The sequence below is a fragment of the Sphaeramia orbicularis genome, chromosome 3 (assembly GCF_902148855.1).
Source record: "Sphaeramia orbicularis chromosome 3, fSphaOr1.1, whole genome shotgun sequence".
Lineage (NCBI taxonomy): Eukaryota > Metazoa > Chordata > Actinopteri > Kurtiformes > Apogonidae > Sphaeramia > Sphaeramia orbicularis.
Genome location: NC_043959.1, coordinates 50173474 through 50194807, shown reverse-complemented (window position 1 = coordinate 50194807; position 21334 = coordinate 50173474). Strand labels below are relative to the sequence as shown.

The following is a 21334-nucleotide window of genomic DNA, read 5'->3' as shown; positions in this document are numbered from 1 at the left end:
TCCCCTCCTTCTCCAAAAACCCTTACCCAGAACCCCAGCACCATAAATGATCCAATTATTGATCTGGGGGTAGACCAAAGTTCAGCAGCTGACTCTGACCAATCTTGGTTTAAGAGGCGGGGGATATAGAAAGGCAAGACGATCCATGTGTGCTTCAGTTCTGAGGAGAAGTCGGAGTCCGCAGTGGAACTTGTGCAACAGGGAACAATCTGAACATGGGTTCCATTAAACCTGCGTCCCTGGGGCCGCCGTCCGGGGCCCAGGCTCTGCTCGCTGGGGTCTCCCTGACCGTGGCCCTGCTCGTCATCCTGTTGGTCCGCCAGCTCAGCAAACAGAGAAGACCCCCGGGCTTCCCTCCTGGTCCATCTCCCATTCCTGTGATAGGGAACATTATGTCTCTGGCAACCGAACCGCACGTTTTCCTCAAGAAGCAGAGCGAGATTCACGGAAAGGTAAACAGTATGACTTTAAGACGGAATGCTCTGCAGACAGTGCATGACCCTGCAAAGAGGTTCCAACACGCACGCGCACGCACGCACACACACGCGCACACACGCACCATAGAGAGGAGTTACGAAACGAACAAAAGAAGCTCACTCCTCTATCCGGCTCAGCTCCTGCAAACACAGCCTCCCTCTAAAACACACATACAAGAACGCACTTCCTCTTAAAACTTCTATTTCATACTATCGCATAAGACATAATCTGGCAAACATAAGGCCCGTGGGCCAAAACCGGCCCGACAGAGGGTCTAATCCGCCCATGGGATGAATTTGTGAAATGCAAAATTCTACAGGAGATAACCCTAACTAGTAAAATACTATCATAATAATCTATAAATAATGACAACTACATACTTTTCTCTTTGTTTTAGTGTAAAAGAAAAGTAAAATTACATTAACCCTGTCATGCATAGTGGTCACTACAGTGGACAGTTACTCTACAGCTTTACTCTTGTGTATTCATGAGTTTTGTTGTTTTAGTTCCATATCAACCAACACAGTGGACACTTATGCATCATCTCATAAACTGCAATTCATACCATTATTGTAACTTTGCTGTTCTTGATTGGTTCTTGAGTGGAAATCAATTGTTAATATTTATTTTTTGCATATTATCTCCATGAAGTGAATAATAACTAGTATTAGAATATGTTAAAATGTGAGAAAACATCAGAGTAGCTGCATTAAACATGGTTTCATTTCACTGTTTTTATATCACTTTATGATATTGGGTTTTAAATACATGTTTCTTTGCTTCAAGAATAAAATTGATGGTGTAGCTGAGTGGACATTTTTGTAACTATGAAAAACAGGTTGATTTAAAAAAAAATTCAATCACGTTTTTTTTTTTTTTTTCATGCCTAAAGAGGAATAAAAACACTCAGGAAAAAAAATCTTGATTAAGGTTCTCATAATTCATGCATGAAAGGGTTAAAGTAAAAGACTACACTGTAAGACCGGATAAGTTGAGTGTACTTAAAACGTTTGAGGTAACCAGTTGCCTTAAAAACCTCTTTAGCCCAATCAGCCCACCCGCGGGCTGGAAAAATTATTCATCCACTATAAAAAAAATAGAATAAATCAGGACAATGGATGTTTTTTTCAACTTTTGCTCAAAGTTTAGACCCTAATGTTAATAAAAGTACATCAAAAGTGTATTTTAGTGCAAACTTTAATGTTCAAACATGATTTTTAATCTTTGTGGGGTGAAATATATGCTATTAAAAATCTCCGACACGAACAGTTAATTTATGCATATCATCATCAATCCAGCCGGAAAAAAACAGGTGAGGATAAAAAATCCTAATTTCTCTTTTAGTTTGTTCCAGTTTACTCAGGCATAGTAGTAGATACAATATTTTAGACAATGGGAATAGATTCTGTGAGGTCTCTAAGTGTCCATAGACACCAAGAACATCCATATGAACCTTATTATTGTGAAGTAATTCCTCATTTACTTTGGGTATGTCTTTTTAGGCATTTTTCCCCTGAAAATATGATCAGGGTTAAACAGGTTAAAAAATTTAAGTAATGACTAATGACAACTTGAGTTTATTAAACTTAAATGCTTGATTTGAATGGAATTGCTAGTTTAAGTGCAACACACTAAATGCCATGTTAATTTAACTTAAAATTGGTTGCGATATCAATTGCTTTGTATAATCATTAGACTTAATATTATCAGTTCATTGGACTCAATTCCAAGTTGATTAAATTTAAAATCTTTTGCAATATAAATTGCTTAACGAAATTATTTGGCTTAAATTATTGCATGGATGGAAATTAGGTGGGAAGGTAACTCATTGTAATATGCCATTACAGGAAGTGCCTTTAATTTGGCAAATCTTAAAGATTTACATTAACCAAACACAATTGTAGAGGAAAAGTAAATCCATTGTTCTTCCTATGGCTCTGACTCTTGGTGCAGCTCTACAAAAATACAAAAACAAACACAAAAAGGCCAATAAACATTGCCATACACACATTAAGTCCAAATTAACACTAACACCACAACCCCACTGAACCCCTGCGCAGAAAAAGAACACATTTTCAACAACATGCCCAATACCCACAATTCAATGCAGAGATAAAAAGGTGTGGTCATGACTAAAACTGAGTGATTTAAATCCATTCAACTTAAACTTTTGCGTACTTTTGACAGCGTCTACAAATTAGTAGAATATACTTAACATTTTATAGGAATGTAATAAAATTTAAATCATTTAAGTACATTGTAATTAAAGCATTTTAGTAAATACAAAGTCCGGGCTTACAGTGTATACTTTCACAAAAAATTTGAGTTACCTGATCAAATATGGCTAACCTGAAATGTTTTAAGTGCAATTATTTCAATATTCTGCCTGCTATTAAGTGTTTTGTGTATTTGTAGATGATCTGTAAGTTGTAATATGCATGTGTCAATGAGAAGCCGAGGCAAAATATTGTGAAAAATTGCAATTATTTATATTAAGACATTTCAGGTTGTTTATGTTATTTACATTTTTAAGGAAGCTTTATAGATGTAAACATTTTCACAATGTAATTTGACTTTTCTTTGTATTATTTTACTGGTCCAGCCCAGTTCAGATCATATGTCAGAATGTGGCCCCTGAGCTAAAATGAATTTGACACCTCTGACACAACACCTGACTTGTACTGACCTATAGATAAACTTCAGCTTCATTATATCAGTGTCATGATAAAAATGAGGGAAGATGAACTTAGTTTGTAGACTGCAGCACATTTGTGAGCCATTAGATTTTTTTTTTTTTTTTTTTTTTGCTTTTCTTTGCACATACACATATGCATGAAGTATTAATGTTGGGTGTATCTTTTAGATCTTCAGCATTGATCTTGGAGGTATTATGACTGTGGTGTTAAATGGATATGATTGCATCAGGGAATGCCTCTACCATCAAGGTGAAGTGTTTACTGATCGCCCGTCCCTGCCATTGTTCCAGAAAATGACCAAAATGGGTGGTAAGATTGCAAACAGCATATGTACAATGTTGTAAATCTGCATTTTTGTTTTGCATCTTAATGATTCAACTTTATTTCCTCTCTTCTAATGAAAGGACTTCTCAATTGCAAATACAGCAAAGCCTGGGTGGATCACCGTAAACTGGCCTGCAACTCTTTCCGTTACTTCAGCAGCAGCCAGAGAATGTTTGAGAAAAAGATCTCAGAGGAGTGCATGTTCTTCGTTGACGCCATTGATGAGCACAAAGGAAAACCCTTCAACCCCAAACACCTGGTGACCAATGCAGTTTCCAACATCACCAACCTCATCATCTTTGGTCAGCGTTTTACCTACGACGACCGCAACTTCCAGCACATGATAGAGTTATTTAGTGAGAATGTGGAGCTGGCAGTGAGTGGCTGGGCCTTACTCTACAACGCTTTCCCCTGGATTGAATATGTGCCCTTTGGAAAACACCAGAAGCTGTTCCATAATGCAGCTGAGGTTTATGACTTCTTACAGCAGGCCATAAAGACCTTTTCACATGGCAGGGTGCCACATATCCCACGGCATTATGTTGATGTATATTTGGACGAGATGGAGCTAAAGACAAAAGACCCCCGTTCATGTTATTCCCATGAGAACCTCATCTATTCAGTGGGTGAACTCATCATTGCAGGGACAGAGACCACAACGAACACCCTGCGTTGGGCCATGCTCTACATGGCCCTCTACCCAAATATACAAGGTCAGTTGTAGTAGCATGTGTCTTTTTGTTCTGAATTATTGCTTCTGCATGAATTAATCATCTATTTGTTTTCCCCTTAACAGAACGAGTCCATCAGGAAATCGACAGAGTGATTACCAACGGGAGGGCACCCACTTTACAGGACAAACATAAGATGCCTTACGTCGAGGCTGTTCTGCACGAGGTTCTACGTTTCTGCAACATCGTCCCTCTTGGTATCTTCCGTGCCACTTCTCAGGATGCAAAAGTCAACGGATACACGATTCCGAAAGGCACCATGGTGATCACAAACCTCTACTCTGTGCACTTCGATGAGAAGTACTGGAATGATCCCAGCGTTTTTTCACCACAGAGATTTCTCGACAGTAATGGGAACTTTGTGAGGCGTGAAGCCTTCCTGCCATTTTCACTGGGTTAGTGTCTTATTTTAAATGGCATTCTTCGTCCAACATACAGTCTCATTTTTTTAAGTGTTATATAATAATATATAATATTACATTATAAAAAACTAAACCAACAGGCAGCATAAATGTATGCTTTTACAGTTGTGCAGTAGACAATTACACATAATTTAGCCAAAATATTTTGTATGAACTACAAAACCAGAGCGGTAGCATGTCTTTTTTGCACCATAACACAGTTATGTAAAACTTTAGCTGTGGAATAACTGAATTCTTTTTTGTTTTTGTGCTGTACACATTATTTCATTGAGGTTCCGCACCATAAATATGAGTTATGTATCCGCAGCACCATTTAACATGTTAGCATTTCCAAATAGGATCTTAAGTTTTAGGACTGTAATGCCGAGATTCAATTGTTGACCTAATGTTTAGTTAAAATGACTTATTTTCATTTTTCAGGAAGGCGTCAGTGCCTGGGTGAGCAGCTGGCCAGGATGGAGATGTTCCTCTTTTTTACCACGTTGCTCCAAAGGTTTCATCTCCAGTTTCCTCCAGGAACAGTTCCCACTGTCACTCCCAAACTAGGCATGACCTTACAACCCAAACCATACTCCATCTGTGCTGTCCGCAGGCAACAAAAAGCCCCCACTCCATAACATAAGTAAGGATATGGACATTTGCTACAACTTAATAACTATTTAAATCAGTACTTGATGCACAGCAATGCAACCACCCAATACTGGTGGAAACTGTATCAGACCAGATTGTAGTGTCAACCGTTCCAGTTCATTCCAGTTAGTTTTTTTTTCGGTGGAACCTGTGATGAAGATGGTGCTTTACATTCGGACACGTGAAGTTATTGCACTTGGTCGTGAATTCTTTTACTGAGCCATATGCAAATTTGCACAACACGTTAAAGAAAGGGGAGGCAACAAGATTGATGCTGAAAGAGCTTCCCAGAAACACTGTTTACCACTGATTTACTGTAATTCTCTGAAGCTCAGAATTTCTCCGAGCCCAGAAAATGAAATGTCTATGAACCCTGGTGTGGTAGCACTGGGCTACATGTCAATGATTGATAGTAAGTACACCTATGATGGTTCATAGGCCTGTCTTCTCAGGACAGCCTCAGGTTAGACAAATGACACTGCTGATTTGTACGTGTGGGGTGAAATCAGACTACCAGACTTTCCAAGAAAGTTGTGTACACTGTGTGTTGGAGCTTAACATGTGCCAAGTTTTACATCATGTGGGCTGACTCTGACCCCCTCTTCAGGGATAACCTTCTGGCAAAAATCTTTCGCAGAAGGCGGCAGCAGCCCCAACTGATTTCTAGAAACTGATTTCTATTTAACGGTGCTTATCAGTACTAACAAAGTACTACATTAATGTGAAATGTTAACATATGCTTATTCTTTATTTCTAATGGTATGTATTAATATTTTTATGTATTCATAAAGTTTTTCTTAAAACGTTTGGAATATTAGTCTGTCTTCTTTTGCCTACTACTGAATCTCGTTTATCTACTGTAGTCAAATCACATTTACTTAGCATCTGTGTCCTGTCTGTCATTTACACTGTTACCTCAGTGTTAGTACTTACAAATGGTAATAGAGAATATATTGTTTTGTGTAAAATGCCAATATGTAGAATATAACAGCCAACTGGGTAGTGGTTATATTGCTTTTTAGTCCTGGAAAATCAAAAATATCCTGAAATACATCAGATTTTATCATGTAGGATTAAATGAAAGTTTTTAGAACTTTACTGCTGACTTCAGTTTGATGAGGTTATTATGTATGTATTACAACATGGCATCTAGTAATCTGAAAAACCATCTTCTCCAACACTTATTCATAGTTTTTAGATCTATTCGAGATACACTCAGTACTTGTGTGTGTGTTATGACCTCTGAATACATAATCATTAATAATCAACAGCAGAAACTGATACTGGTACAAAAAGCAGTTTTTTGCCTCCTCCTGCATACCTATACAGATGTCCTCATCTGTCTTGGCGTCTGTTAAGGTGGGAAAAGGGTGGTGTTATGCTAAGTATTATGTGAGGTCAGGTGGACATAACTAACAGAGTACGATGTTATTCAAACATAAAAATGTCCTTACATAGTGATTTTTAAAAAAAGGGGCATGCCTGTATACATGTCCAACAGGTGTATAGAGGTGTTAATGTTAATCTCCTCTGACAATACTGAAGATGCAAATGACAAAAAAAAAAAAAAAAAAAAAACAATGGCAGGGTTTTACTTACTTCATCTAACAAGTTTTCACACAGACATAGACACACACACCAATAAAAATCAATGAGAAGTACTGATACTTTAGGGATGGTGTTTTATGACAGCTATAAATAACAACAAAAATCAGTTGCCCCCACAATGTAGATAAGGGTGAATGGTTACATTAGACAAACGTACGTATATTGATGCTACATTAAGGGTAACAACCATTCATAGATGTATTTATGGCACAATCATCAGAGGACACTGTGGTTTAAGAGACTACACAGTGAGAAGCCAACAACTTTTACAACTTAATGAACCAGAATATGTCGGGTTGGGGAGCTACCAAGGCGTTATGATCCAGCATGGGTCTACGTGAATATGGCTCTGACCTGAGTCCAACTCTGACTCTTGCCACTGTCGCTGCCACTCAGAGTCTGGTGGAACCTCTGACTCTGGGGGCTTAGTCTTACATGAAAACGGCGTTTGAGCCCAGACATACTTGCCAATCGGCGAATCACAGCCCAAACTACTGTATGTAGGTAAAGTTTGGCACTAGTTGGGTCAACTGAGACAACAGTGAGAGAGAGAGAGAGAGATAATGAGGAATAAAACAGTGGTTATGATACAGAACAGGGAGAAGCTGAAACAAGTGAAAAAAAAAAAAAAAAAAAAATCAATACACCAAACCCCACAGATCCACACCTGTAAAGAGTAGTAGATAAAAACTCTGGAAACACAATGGTAATTACAGGATCTCAATGTACAACATGTCAGCTGCGTGTAGAAAACAGATGCATTCATTTGATTATTTAAAAAATATATATTTATATGCACATACTCTTTTGTACAGTGGCTAAACACTTGTTTGGTATTAAAATGTGCACATCTGTATCTATTTTTTTGTCTTTAAATATTATTAATACACTGCTTACTTAACATTTTCTCCAGAGATTACGGTTTAATAATGTCATACAGGAGCTAGGCAACCTCAGTCCCTTTCATAAAATACCTTAGTCTAATGGAATGCCAAGAGTTCTTAGAGACAAAAATAGAGAATTAGTAGTAGTGAAATGAAACCCTGGATCCCTTCTTTACACACTGGCCGAGTTATGGGTTTGGCAAAAAAAAAAAAGAAAAAAAAAAACTAAATAAATCTGAGAATAAGACAGGTGAATTAGCTTTTAATTTGTCAGAACATCAGTGATGTGTAGGCATGGGTACTGTGTAAAAATAAAGCACAGAACACTGGGTTTTAAAAACGTGTTGGTGCAGGAGAAACATCTGCAGCTTCATGACAATCAATATATGCATTTCTCCAGTGAGGTTGTAAAAACGTTATGCAAACAGTGTATGAATGGCCAAGAGGCAGCACTGACTGGATGCTCCTCTGTCACAGAGGATTTCAATTGCTTGATTTTGTTGGTTGTCAAGTTGTTCATTAAGAGATTACAAAGTACTTTAGTCACCCAGATTTTAATTGTCTTCCTTTTTAAGTGTATTTAATAATAATGACATAAATTCTTGCAAAATAATTATTCTTTGCGCGAATCCTGAGTAACCTTTAAAAAAATACTTAGAATCAAAATGAATATGAAGAATTCATTCATTGAAACAGCACTCCTGATCTGAATGCAACATGTTCAACACCAGAGGACATTTCACTGATTAGAAACCAACCATTACTGAAAGGACACACAAACATACACACAAATTACATACTAAACTTAGAAAAAAAAAAAGTGCTCTCTTTCTCCCTATTCATTCTCTCGATCATACCCCCTCCCCTCTGAAAGAATATCCACACACTCAAACGAAATGAAGCAAGGAAAGTTAAAGGATTCAACAAAAAAAAAAAGAAAAAAAGAAAAAGACGGGTGGTACACATGAATAAAAGCATCAAAAATGATGCAGATATAATGTTATTAATCAGTCAACATTTCAATAATGTCTCTGTGACTGAGTCTGATACAGTGTTTCGTGTCGCCAGCAAGGAGAGAGAACTACACAAGCCTAGGCTCTGGGCCAATATGGACTCAGTAAAGGTTCAGACAGGCACATTTCATATATATACTATGTGTATATATATAACTCAAAAATATACCTGACATTGAGGCTGAAACAGTCTCAGTCTCTTGTCTTTCCATGTTTGAGCTTTGGTAAAGGGTATGAGTCACTTTATGATGTCGCCTGCTTCGTTATTTTCCTCTACCTTCTCGTTTTTAAATAGACAGGATCTGTTTTGTACCTAAGGGAGGTGTAAGCGCTTTGCATTCAAGGCAGCATCACAGCCAGGTTAACCATGGAGGGCACGTTAATGCTCTTCTTCTGCACCTTCCTTCTCAGTTCTGGTGGCGTTTCTGGGTGCACTCGGCTCTCCATGGGGTGAAAGTGCATAGGAGTTGGGCTCCCACTGTTGCAGCAAGGATCCGCTCACAGTAGTAAGGCCTTTTTGTTTCTCCAAAAAAAAAAAAAAAAAAAAACCAACAAAAAAAAAAGAAAAAAGAAAAACAATGGGACTGCTTAAGCATCTGAGTGTCTGCACAGTGAATCTTTCAGTGTGTGTGTTTGTGTGTGTGTGTTTGTGTGAAAGACAGAGAAAGAGAGAGGGAGCGAGTTGTGTTTTATGTGCATTTGTATGTCTCTGTATGTTTGTTAATGTCGGTGAAAGGCAGGTGGTTTAGGGACACGTGTCCTTATACTGCCTCTTCTCTCTCCACCAATCTGTTTTTTTTTTTTTTCCTTCGTTTTCCTGCTACTGTCGCTCCTCTCCCTCCTCTTCCTCCTGGATCACCTCAATGTCATCTGACGGGGAGGTGGGCAGGCTGGCTGGCATGCTGGGGAGCATCCCCTCAGGCTGCTGCTGTTTGCTAAGCTCTTTGCTCTTCTCCTCTTCCTCGATGGTCTTCTTCCACACCTTGTGGTTCTCCGTCAGGTGCTGCATAATGTTACTGAACAACCTGCGACGGCTCTTTCTTCTTTCTGTCAGTAAGAAATGCAAATAAATGTTAAGGAAAGCCAAGGTCGAAATGGTAAACCAGACACAAAAGCTGCTTCACTGCAAAAATAAAAATCTTACCAAGTGTATTTTTCTCATTTCTAGTCAAAATATCTCATCACACTTAAAATAAGACATGATCGCCTTAAGAGAAACTTTTCAGTGAGATATAAGAACTTATTTTTAGACAAGAGCTCTTGAAAATCTTATTTCAAGAAATTTTACTAAGATAATTTTTACTTGTTCCACTGGCAGATTTTTTTGTGTGTGCTTAATTCAGGATTTTTTTTGCTTCAATCAAGCAAAAAAAATCTGCCAATGGAACAAGTGAAAATTATCTTGGTAAGATTTCTTGAAATAACATTTTCAAGATCTATCTATCTAAACTAAGTTCTTATATCTCACTGAAAAGTTACTCTGTAGGTGATTATGTCTTATTTTAAGTGTGATACAATATTTAGACTAGAAATGAGAAAAATACACTTGGTAAGATTTTTATTTTTTCCAGTGTTCTTACTTGGTGCCAGCTCGTCCTCTAGCTCATCTTCCTCATCCTCATCCTCCTCTGTGTCCGTGTCCACCTGCCCCTCCTCATCCTCTTCGTCTGACTCCTCTCCGCTGACCCATTGGCCCGGGAGGAGGCCAGCGGCATCGTAAGAGTTGCAAAGTGGCCCCACTATGTGAGTGATGAAGGACTCCTGTAGTTTAGCCAGCTGTGGTGAGGACCGGTCCATGAAAGGGCTGATGGGTAATCCCAGTCTAGCCTCCTCGTCTCCCTGCAGATCAGCCATGAGAATTAGGATTAAAATGTCACATGGACCCAAATCTTGAGCCTTGTAGCTTTGTGTTTGAGTCAAAATACATCATGGATAGGGCTAATAGGGCTGTGTATTAGCAAGAATCTGACAATATGACACAATACACATCATGTGATAATGTAGACATGACTGAATCTATTGTGATGTATTATGATACTGTAACCGAGGCTATATATATATATATATATATAATGTGTGCTGTAATATTTTCACCCTATGTATACAATCTGTGCAGAAGAATATACACATATTACACAGCAGAAGGATCAGAACCATTTACTTAGCTAAATCTAGATGAGGACAGGAAAATATTTATTCAAAATCAATTATGTGTTTTTGAGAGTAGAATAAATCATAAAATATAATTGTGATACTGAAGTGTATCAATATTTTCTTATATCTTCCCTTTTCTTTTGCTCATTATATTTGTAACCAGGATGTTTAAAGATCAGGACTAGACATAATGGTGAATACTACTAAATGTGTATCTGTTCTTCTGTCTGAAAGTCTTGGTGGAGGTAGAAGGGAGTCGCAAGATAAAGAAAGTAATAAAACACTGCAAAATTTTTAAAAAGTAGCATTTTTAACATTAGCATTCACACCGTACCTGCTCATAGAACTCATTGACAATGCCTTCTGTCCATTTGAGATGCAAGTCACGGACTTTGGCTGGTCCATTGATATCTGCCAGTTTAATACACACTTGGCACACCAGCAGTCTGTCGTTCTCATTGGTCCAATCAATCCCTGGACTGTTCACATCATTCACCTGATAAAAAAACAGATAAAAATAGATGAGTTATGGGTTGTACCATTATTGTATTATTTGTAAAAACAGAAAGAAACTGATGTTTCTTCTCTGGATTTCTTCATCTCACACCTTGGAGTTGAACTCAGCCAGGAAATCAAAGTGCTTCTTGAGGTCTGTGGCCAGTATTGCCTCGATGACAAGGAAGCGAAAACGCTTAAATTCAACATGATCCAGGTTAACCAGGAAGTTGAACTCGGGCCGGGACAGGTAGAGGCTCCAGGCAGATGCAGCGTGGTGGTTCTCCAGCACTGAGCGGTCATTGTACAGAACTGCCTACAACCGGACAAGGATGGAAATCAAAGTGTGAGAGGAGGCAAACATGGCATAAAGGGAATATTTCTCCAATTTCCTCTGCATAGTAACATGTGCTTACATTATGTCCCTACTTCTTAGTTACAGAATTTCTACTGGCATCAGAAATGGCATCCACTAAATAAATGAGATAAAGGGGCCATGTGGATATTTTATTGTGAAAATAGAAATGCGTCAGATCTGAGTCTGAATGAGACAGCTGTCTAAAGGCCAATACAGGGACACGGGACCACAGAAGGTTTAAAATCCCTTTCCAGACATGCAGGTTGTCGACATCTTTAGCAATCAATAGGTTCAGGGTTGCCACCTCATTCTTTTAACCCAGTTTCCTGGGACTTTACAAAATCCAGACAATGTGAATGCTATCATTGGTCATGACCTGAAAACACAACACTTAATCTAGGACATGAGTTAACCTTTTCACCTCTTTTTTTGCATTACTGACCACAGTGAGACAGCACATGGTCCAGTGACTCCTCATAATTTGAAGCCAAATTTTAGACACAGCTTGTGTTTAGATATTTGACTATATCTACATGTTGTTTTTAACGACACTAGACTGAAAAGAAACTCTGCTTTCAGGTTGTTTGTAAAATTATCCGTAACTGTGCTTCATCAGAGATTGTAATGTAAAGAAATGTCATGTAAGGAAATGTTGACTGTCAGGTTAATTATTAACTTGAAAAATGAAGATAGAAAGATACACGAGAATGCAGCTCTGGTTTTAGTAAAATCCCAGTTTGTCAATAAGCACATTTAAGTAAAAGGTTTAACAACCTCCAGTAAGCGTAGGTTTAGAGATTAATAACACTGTAATAGTAGTAAGTGCCGTGGATTACCTGAGGTGCATTAGTGGCTACTAGAAAGGCATTTGTGCGACCAGGATGGTCATAGTCGTGCATTGCAGCTGCTACATAAAGGGCCATTAGCTCCAGGGCAGGTATGTTCCAGGCCAGGCAGCCGTAGCTGTCATCCGAAATAGAAGAGCTTTTGGAGGAGGCGTAGGATATCCTGCCTGGAGAGATCCCGCTATCTGAATCTGGAACACAACAACATGTGATGGATGTCTGTGCAAAAAGTGCATATGAGGCAAGAAATGCAACATTTGAACGTCAATGTAGACCCTTATATGACACACAACACTCCATCCTCACCTAGTCTCAGTTATTCACCTTCTGACTTTGGTGTCATTTTATGATCCTTTCCTTTTGTCTTCTTATCTGTGGATAAGCTTTAGATATTTCTGATACAGATAAATATAATCTTTGCATCTTAAACCAAACTGTCTGTGCTCTCTAGAGTAAAGGCCACATACAAATACAATTAATGAAAGTAACTAACAGGATCTTTTAATGATTGCTATGAAGAACATTTTCTAATCCACAACAGACTTCATTCTGCACCAATGTGTCCAGGTTGGGTTTGCCTTTGAGATTCAGCAATTTCACTGGTCTACAATATTTTAGGAGTTATCTGCCTCAGAGATTACATGTGGTAAACTATAATAAGACAAATTGGAAAACAAATGACAAAAGTGTTGGTTAGCTGATGTTTTCAATGTATATGATGAAGTGTTTTTATTATAGTTTTGGGGATATAATGTTTTACCCCGAAATGCAGCTGGATCTGCTGCCAGATATCTTTGGTGTGAACACAATACCAAGGACAGATTTATTTGGATTTCTTATCCCTTGATAACCAACATAGTGGACCCCTAATGGAGGAACCCTATTGATTTCAGCTTGTCTATAAGTGTTGTAAGTCATCCAAATGGGGGCGCTTTAGTTGAAAATTAGTTTTTTGGACATAAATCAAGCAAAAGGCCGACTTAGATAAAATTTGGTTCCTATTGATCGTCTTAAAAATGTCTATTTTCTGGCTACCATCCAGAGTTCATATGGTGTCATTTCGATTCACTAGGTGGAGTTTTGTGGAAAAAATTGGTTCTCTGACCATTATTCTGCCACTATCAGGTTGATGTAACTCAAATTGGGTTCATATTGATTGTCTAACAATTATCATGGATAGATTTAAATATAGCAGTGGATTGGAGGGATTTCGGGGATATACCCTTGCTGTCAGCCCCCCGATAATGTAGGCCTCGTTTTATGTACATTTACATAATACATTTTCCACTACATAATACCTAAAAAGTGAATGTGGTGTAATGTACAGACAGTGTTTTGAAGTAGATCTGGTAACTCTGAGACAAACATTCTTTCTGAGTAAAACCCATTCTCTCATTAAATCTCAGATATTCACATTTTGACCCAAGACTATGTCTTGGACACTACATCCAACCTGCATTTCTGAGTTCATTTTTTTTTTTCATGACTAAAACTTGGAAGCCTTTTACTACTTTTATTCTGTATGCATAAGCAGCACACTGATGCGTTTACCTGTATCACTTCCTGTCACATGCTCGCTGTGGATCTGCTGAAACCCAGGGATTGGTCTAGTGGTCAGGTACCACACAGCATGGAGCACGTCAGTAGCATGGACCCGGTTATGATCTGTGGGTTTTCAATCACAAGAGTATGAATCAGCCTAACTTCCAACACACAATTATGATGATTATTTATGGATGTTATTTTAGGGCAAGCTGCAGAGGTGTAGAGCTCACAGGGAATGTCTCTGTAGCCGTTTTCCAGAGCACAGAAGTATGTCATGAACTCCCTCACAGGGATCTTGAAAATTTCAAACAGACATGTATCCTGGAAAAGAGTGTATGTCACCTGAGAAAACAAAAAAACAGTGATGGTTACACCAAATTACAACCCAGTTATATACAATAGCTACATACATTGTGATATTTGATATTTAGCAGACATCCAACTTGACAAGAACATAACAGAAGTTAAGGAGGGATACTGTGACTTGCAGAAACTGTAAACTTATAACACATTTCGGTTGAATAGAACTGAAATTCAACAGCAGATATCATACAACACAACAGAAGCGTCATTTGTTTTGTTTTACTTACGTAGCTGAGTATCCTTCCTGATTTGCCTCCTGTTTTATCCACAAGGTCAAAGATCTGGAAGTTCCACGTGTTCATCCTTTCCATGAGACCTTCCTGGTCCTCCAGCATGGGGTCAAGCCTAAACTCCTGCTCGCCCTAGAAGCAACAAGTAATAAACATGAACAGATTAGCACCAGTATTTTTCAAACAGGCAGGTCTATGAAGTCAGACATGCGATAACACCTAATATATGCGAACAAAAAAAGATCAGATTTTTGTGCAGTCACTCATGAGTTTGCAATCAGTACTTCTACTTAAACGAGTACTACAAAATAGTTTTTTGTATTTTAATGTATTCCAATAACAGTCCTCTCCACATTCTGATATATTTTTTTATACAGCACTTCTGGTACCAGGTGATTCACCACATTCAGTATCGAAAAACATCACTCTTTTTTTCTGTCTATATCTAATTTAATTGAGATCCTGAGGCCATAATATGTAATTTTTGTATGATATTTATATTGTACATTTCAGCTGTGTGTTCAGTGCTTTTCTCCCTCCGTGCCTGATGAAGGAGATCTTAAAGGAGTGATATTTTGCTTTTTTAAATGGAATTATGCATTTTAAAACATTTCCCTGTGATCTACATAAACTGTAAATGCTATGCTTGGGTCTGAATTCTTCATTAATTCAACTCCACAGGTCTATCTTCAACCCTATTTCTGAGTAATGACAGGAGAAAGGTTGTTTTGAGCGCTGGCCCTTTAAATGCAAATGAGCCACTTCACACCCCACCCCCTCCAGGTTGTTCAGCCACTTGCGTTTGTTAATATAACCAACAACTGAACTTTTTTAAGTAATCAGCTCGAACTTTGGCCATATTTTCAGCTTTTACTACAGCTGCTGCTGCTGCTGATAAACAATTATGTCGTACTCGGAGAAACGTTCATTGGAAGTCTTGACCTTATATGTGCGAATGTTGTGACGGAACTAGTAATAAAACATAACAAATTAAGCAGGAATTGAAACAGGTTGTGGAAATCCACTTGATTTTTGCCGGAATGAATATAAAGATAGCTTTGCAGCACCTGGAGGGTTCAATATCAAACGTTTTGAACTATTAGGGTCCAAATACACAAATAAATGTACCAAAGACTAATAAAAGTGGGTTTAGCAAAATATGACCCCTTTAACTTGTTCTGTGTTTTGTGGTTGGATGAGGACTGTTGGTGCCAACTTAACCTGTTAAACTCTCAGCTGTTTGTTTCCAGTAAGAATCATTTCAATCATTTCAATACAATCATTTCAATACAACACAAAACAATGGATTAGCTGATAGCAGAAGATTCATTCATATAAAACAAAGTCATGATAAGAAAACAGCAAAGGTCAGATGTAATTGTCCCTTCTTTTTCACTCTTTTTTTGGTTTATCCAGTGAGTTTTAGTGAAATAATACTTGTACAGTTGAATCTGCTTAGTGTTAGCTTAGGGCTGCAAAGTTTGTCACACTGGTCTTTTGTTTTATTAATAATTCATGGTATATTCTGGTGTTGGACTTTTAGGTTGTTTTAGATATTTGCCCTTTTAAGTGCTTGTTGTTTGGAGTTGTGTTCTGCTTTCTGACATGGTTTTGTTAAGCTGATGTTCTTCTGCTTACGTTGATGTATGATATATGTACACTGCTACAAGTGTTGTATAGCATTACCATGGCAACACATGGAACAGCAGCTGCCTTTGGTTTAAGAGGTTAAAAAGTACATCACCTGATGACAGCGCTGGGTCGCTGTTGTCCACACACCTTGCCTTTTTGCTGTGATTTCATGTGTAAATCTATTAAGACCCTCGTGTGTGTTTGACCTGTTTGTACTTATTGGAAATGATTAAATTATTCTAAATCTAGTTGTAGTAGAGGTAGGAAGCTGTTTTCTCCTGTATTTAATTTTCTCTTTCCTTTTGACGGTACGGTGATTAGTAGTGAACTGTTTTGTTTGTTGTGTGTTGGCACCCTGATGCTGAACTTTAACTCTGTAAATAAATCAATTATTGCTTACGGCTGCAAACCCACTCAGGGGATGGTCTTGGGGTCACACTTTATGCTACGTTTCAGCCCCATTAGGTGAAATGTGACAGAATTCATTTTTCAATCACTGAAACAGAAAATGAAACTACCTACTTTTACATTTTGTTCTTCCCTATTTGACCAAGAAAAACAGATATTTCAAGAAATTTTATTTTTTGTATTTCAAAATGAAACTCAAATAACCACTTGTTTCTTGTTTTTAATACCTTTTTCTGAAATGTCCAACAACCAAACCACACTTTTAGAGGCTGTTTGGAGGAAATCCACAACTCTACTTTCAAAATATTCTCCATTTATCTTATTTTGGTATGGTATTATTATTGGTATTATTTTAATAAATAAGATACTAGCTGAAGCTGGAATAAGATACATGAAAAATTAAAGAAGCATAGGCTGGTTAGGAAAACCTCACATATATCCTACATATCCTTAATTTCCAGAGAGCTCTGCCTAAGGGATCAATAAAGTTCTATCTAATCTAATCTAACCTAATCTATACATCGGTAAATCATTTGTATGTGTGATCATGTCTGAAACAGTGAAATGTGGGGCTTGTGGGAGTGATAAATCGGAGTAACATGGACAGCTGTTCCGCTGGTTGTGCTGCAGCAGACGATCATATGGTCGATTACGGCCCACGGATCAAAACACACCTCCGTTTCCTGAGTCTGCTGGTCTGTGCTCAGGCTCTTCTCCTTCTCTTCCTCCGTTAGCCCTGAGCTCCCTGCAACATCTGGCCTCCCGTCTGCAGATCCGTCCGCCTCCACGCTCTCCTCCCTGATCAGAGGCTCTCCAGTGAAATCCAACCCTTCACCTGCTGCAGACACACAGCCGAGTTCAACGGAAAGTCACAGAGAGAGTCACAGATATAGAGACCAAGACACCGACGTCCCAAAATACAGATGTCTACAGTGCATCCTCGTGGATTTGATTATGTATGAGCGACATTAAATTTGCATAAAATACGCTACAATCACATATCCGAGTTGTGTTTTGGTAATGGTTTAGTTGGCTTGTCCACTAATGGAGTATTTGTAACATTTATTAGCTTATGCAAGTAGTATTTTCAGCATAATTTGAGTAACATAAACAATCTTAGAAATATGAATAATTACTTTCATAATTTATACATGAAAGGGAGAAAAAGTCAATGATATTCAACAGATTAACCACAGAGTATAACAGGGTTCCCACTCGTTCCCTGGAATTATTTTCCAGGACTTTTCCAGGACATTTTCAGCCGCTACAGAGACAAGTTATCACATCATACATCAGTTCATACAACAATTATCACATCTGATTAGCAGCATTAAATATGTTTTTATTGCCTAGTTTACCATATCACTTCCTGATTTTAGGTTTTGAATACATGTTTCTTTGCTTCAAAAATTAAATGCAGCGGACATTTTTGTAACTCTCTAAGAAAAAAAAAAAAAAAAAAAAAATCAATCGCAGTTTTTTTTTCATGAAAGAGGAATAAAAACACTCGGGAAAAATATCTTGACTAAGGTTCTCAAAATTCATGCATGAAAGGGTTAAAGTGCAAAGGGAGGTCACACTAAATGCTACTGCTTTGGTTTATAGACGCTGTTTTTTCCCCAATTACAGCCTAATCCATTATTATGTCTATTGGGATGTATCCCTGAATCATTGAGAACACATAAGAACACTGTTCATTCTTTGTTTATGCTGGTCCGAAAGGCTGTTATGTCCAAATGGGTAGGAGAGGAACCTTCTGTAATACATCTGTGGAAGTCTTTGATATCAGACTATATTTCCCTGGAAAGACTAAGACTTTATATTAACGATCAGAGGAACGTCTTTAGAGCAAAGTTTGGCAAAGTGTTGGAGTATCTGGGAACTCAGACTGCAACTGCCTCAAACAGACCTAATAAGGACTTTTGAGATCATTGCTGTGGACGTATTTTGAATTTGCTATTTCTTTCATACCACCTGTATGTACTGTGCTGGACTGTTATCATTTTGAAAATGTTAAAAAGAAAAAAAGAAGCTGTTTTTTCCCTGAGACTTTTGTTTTTACTGCTGTACATACTTCATATATATCCAGATTGTATCTTAACACAAAAACTGAGAAATGCATGTGTGGTCATTATAACTTTATTAAACCAACAAACCTAATGTTGGCCTTGGACTTTTACACAGCACTATACATCAGAAGTGTATTTTTAATGGTGAACAAAGAACAAAATCTATACTGTAAAAGCTTCTGATTCTGATGTATGTTAATTTTTAATGGATATTTACTTGTATTTCATTTGTTTTCCAGCAGAGGGCAGTAAGAACCTCCTGATTTTCACTGAAGGGGCCTCTCTCTGTTACCTTACAACACAAGCCATAACAGCAATGATCATCAGCACAGATAACTGTAAGTACCTGAGCGCCTGCGTTGAGTCTCACTTGTAAAAGACTGATGAATTTCACCCGTATCACTGCTGGAAACTCCTTTCAGCATCTGACGTCCACAGCTGTAACAGACAGACCAACACTCACAGACTGTCGCCGCAGTGTATTGTGTCAGTGCTGCTGCTCTCACTTTTCAAGGGGTTTACCTGGTGCAAAGAGGAAAACCGGAGCTGCGGATGCTCTGCTGGAAATCAGGTGAGCTGAGGGCATAGTTCAGGGGCTTATGCAGGTTCAGATTGACACTGGGCTTGGTTAGGAAGTCAGCAGTGTCTGGAAACTCCACAGGCGATCGCGTGACGAGGGACGACGAAGAGGCCGTACCCACTGCTGGAGGACTGTGGCTCGGTGAGGTGACTGGGCTCAGGCTTGGAGATGTGCCTGAATGGAAAAAATAAATGAAGAGTATAGGAGGTGTGTGTGTGTGTGTGTGTGTGTGTGTGCGTGTGTGTGTGTGGGGGGGGTTAGCTGCAATTAGTGACGTAACGATTACCGGTATAACGATAAACCGCGGTAAAATTGCAGACGGTTAGTATTACCATTTAAATTCTAATCATCATGATAACTGTGGTTGATTACAGTACTTTTAGGGGAAAAAACCCCATGTAAAGCTTTGATTTTATGTCAAATATTTGAGTATAGTTTTAATTTATTACCATTTTAATTTTATATACCTAATATTTGGAACCAATATTCACTTTTAAAATCTTTGAAAAGGTTCGTTAAGAAATCTTTGTGTTACTTATGCAATAAAGTATATACTGTATATTTTTCAAATCGGATTTTATATTTTTTGTGTGTTTTTTGTCCTTTTATGTTTTTATACTAAGTTAAAGTGAAAAAACATAATAGACAGATGAGATAGATGAAGTTGTGCTGACAAAAAAAGGTCCCAAACATGGGTATAGTAAACATTTGTCTATATAGTATATAAAGGCAAAATCTAAAGGACTGAAAAACAGACAAAATAGACTCAGACCACTGAGAGTTAATATTTGAATGTTTCTGCAACAGAAGGTACACTGTGCCAATTATTTTATTTGTTTTTTTGTTTGTTTTTTTTTCAAAATACAACTTGGTTAAATTATTTCAGTGTATGTATTAATACTTTTTGAACATTTTGAGCAAAATTTCAATAATACCACGATAATAATAATAACCGTGATATGACATTTTCATTGTGACATCCCTAGCTCCAATTTTGAACCGTTGTCATTTACAGCAACATTACACTTGTGAGAAGTTGCAAGGTCACTTCGTACCTGCTCTCCTGGGACCTGTGTGATAGGTGAGGGTAACAGAGGAAGATCTCTGCTTGGGAATGGTGAGCAGGTTTGCATTGGGCCCGTTGGACAAAGCTGAGCTGAAGTGCAAAAATACAGAAAATACATTCATTACACACATATTGAAGTTACTCCCATAAAAGTTTTCTTCATCTGATGCACAAATCCCTACTTTAACCAATGCTTCCACAACAAAACTGGACCTCTACTGCCACCAAGTGGAGACAAACATCCACTACATCTCGGCCTGAGTGACTCACCGCTCACTGTGCACTGAATTTGTTTACAGATAATACAGTCGCATGATTCTGTCAGTGCATCAAAATGACCAAGATACTTTCATTCACTGACTGCATGAAAACAGGGTGATTTTCTTTGTTTTTACTCTGAGAACAAGCTGCAGTGTTTTTACTTTAAAGTGACACGTACTAAAGATAAGAGACTGACGTGTTTACAAAAGGATAGAATAACTTTGTCGTCTGTGATAATTTATTATATTAGAGCAGACATACACGAAATGTTTGTGATGTGACTAATGTTCCACTCCAGCAATAAAAATAACAGCTTGCGGAACATGAGCCAACTTAGCAAAATATTTAATGTGACAAGGAGGGATATAAAACAACTAAGACAAAGGAAAACTGTGAAAAAGAAAAAAGTGTGTAAGGATTTTACTATCAAATATGCTGGTCTAATATGTAACTCATAGGTTTTGCCGTAACTACTTTTTTCTGTGAATTTCTGGCAGTTTTATCAAATATTTCATATTAAGACTGATTCTTTAGCCTCAGCTT

General features: G+C 37.9%; 2 protein-coding genes across 3 annotated transcripts in view; one reads left to right on the top strand and one right to left on the bottom strand.

The window, feature by feature from the left end:
* On the top strand, positions 1-6023 carry cyp2r1 (cytochrome P450, family 2, subfamily R, polypeptide 1). Its single transcript, XM_030160895.1, has 5 exons — positions 1-452; positions 3341-3482; positions 3578-4210; positions 4294-4623; positions 5071-6023. The coding sequence occupies exons 1-5, from the start codon at positions 216-218 to the stop codon at positions 5265-5267; spliced, it is 1539 nt and encodes a 512-aa protein (XP_030016755.1). The 5' UTR covers positions 1-215; the 3' UTR covers positions 5268-6023.
* Positions 6024-6942: 919 nt separating this feature from the next.
* The window catches only part of pde3b (phosphodiesterase 3B), a 54922-nt gene continuing 40530 nt past the window's right edge, over positions 6943-21334 (bottom strand). Inside the window, exons 5-16 of one of the 2 annotated variants that reach the window (XM_030128802.1) lie at positions 20520-20620; positions 19407-19638; positions 19231-19322; positions 17490-17653; positions 14773-14907; positions 14413-14524; positions 14189-14302; positions 12629-12828; positions 11547-11750; positions 11274-11435; positions 10366-10624; positions 6943-9832 (exon numbers count right to left, since the gene is read on the bottom strand). In XM_030128802.1, the coding sequence (XP_029984662.1) occupies positions 9606-9832; positions 10366-10624; positions 11274-11435; positions 11547-11750; positions 12629-12828; positions 14189-14302; positions 14413-14524; positions 14773-14907; positions 17490-17653; positions 19231-19322; positions 19407-19638; positions 20520-20620 (2002 nt within the window). In that variant the 3' untranslated portion in view covers positions 6943-9605. The remainder of the gene's footprint in view (positions 9833-10365; positions 10625-11273; positions 11436-11546; positions 11751-12628; positions 12829-14188; positions 14303-14412; positions 14525-14772; positions 14908-17489; positions 17654-19230; positions 19323-19406; positions 19639-20519; positions 20621-21334) is intronic. The other variant, XM_030128810.1, reaches the window with a different exon arrangement.

Excerpts from the sequence above, each read along its gene's own strand:
- cyp2r1 (XM_030160895.1), top strand. The coding sequence starts at position 216 with ATGGGTTCCATTAAACCTGCGTCCCTGGGGCCGCCGTCCGGGGCCCAG. Across the intron at positions 4,211-4,293 it reads CCTCTACCCAAATATACAAG|AACGAGTCCATCAGGAAATC; the intron begins GTCAGTTGTAGT and ends TCCCCTTAACAG. Across the intron at positions 4,624-5,070 it reads CTTCCTGCCATTTTCACTGG|GAAGGCGTCAGTGCCTGGGT; the intron begins GTTAGTGTCTTA and ends TTCATTTTTCAG.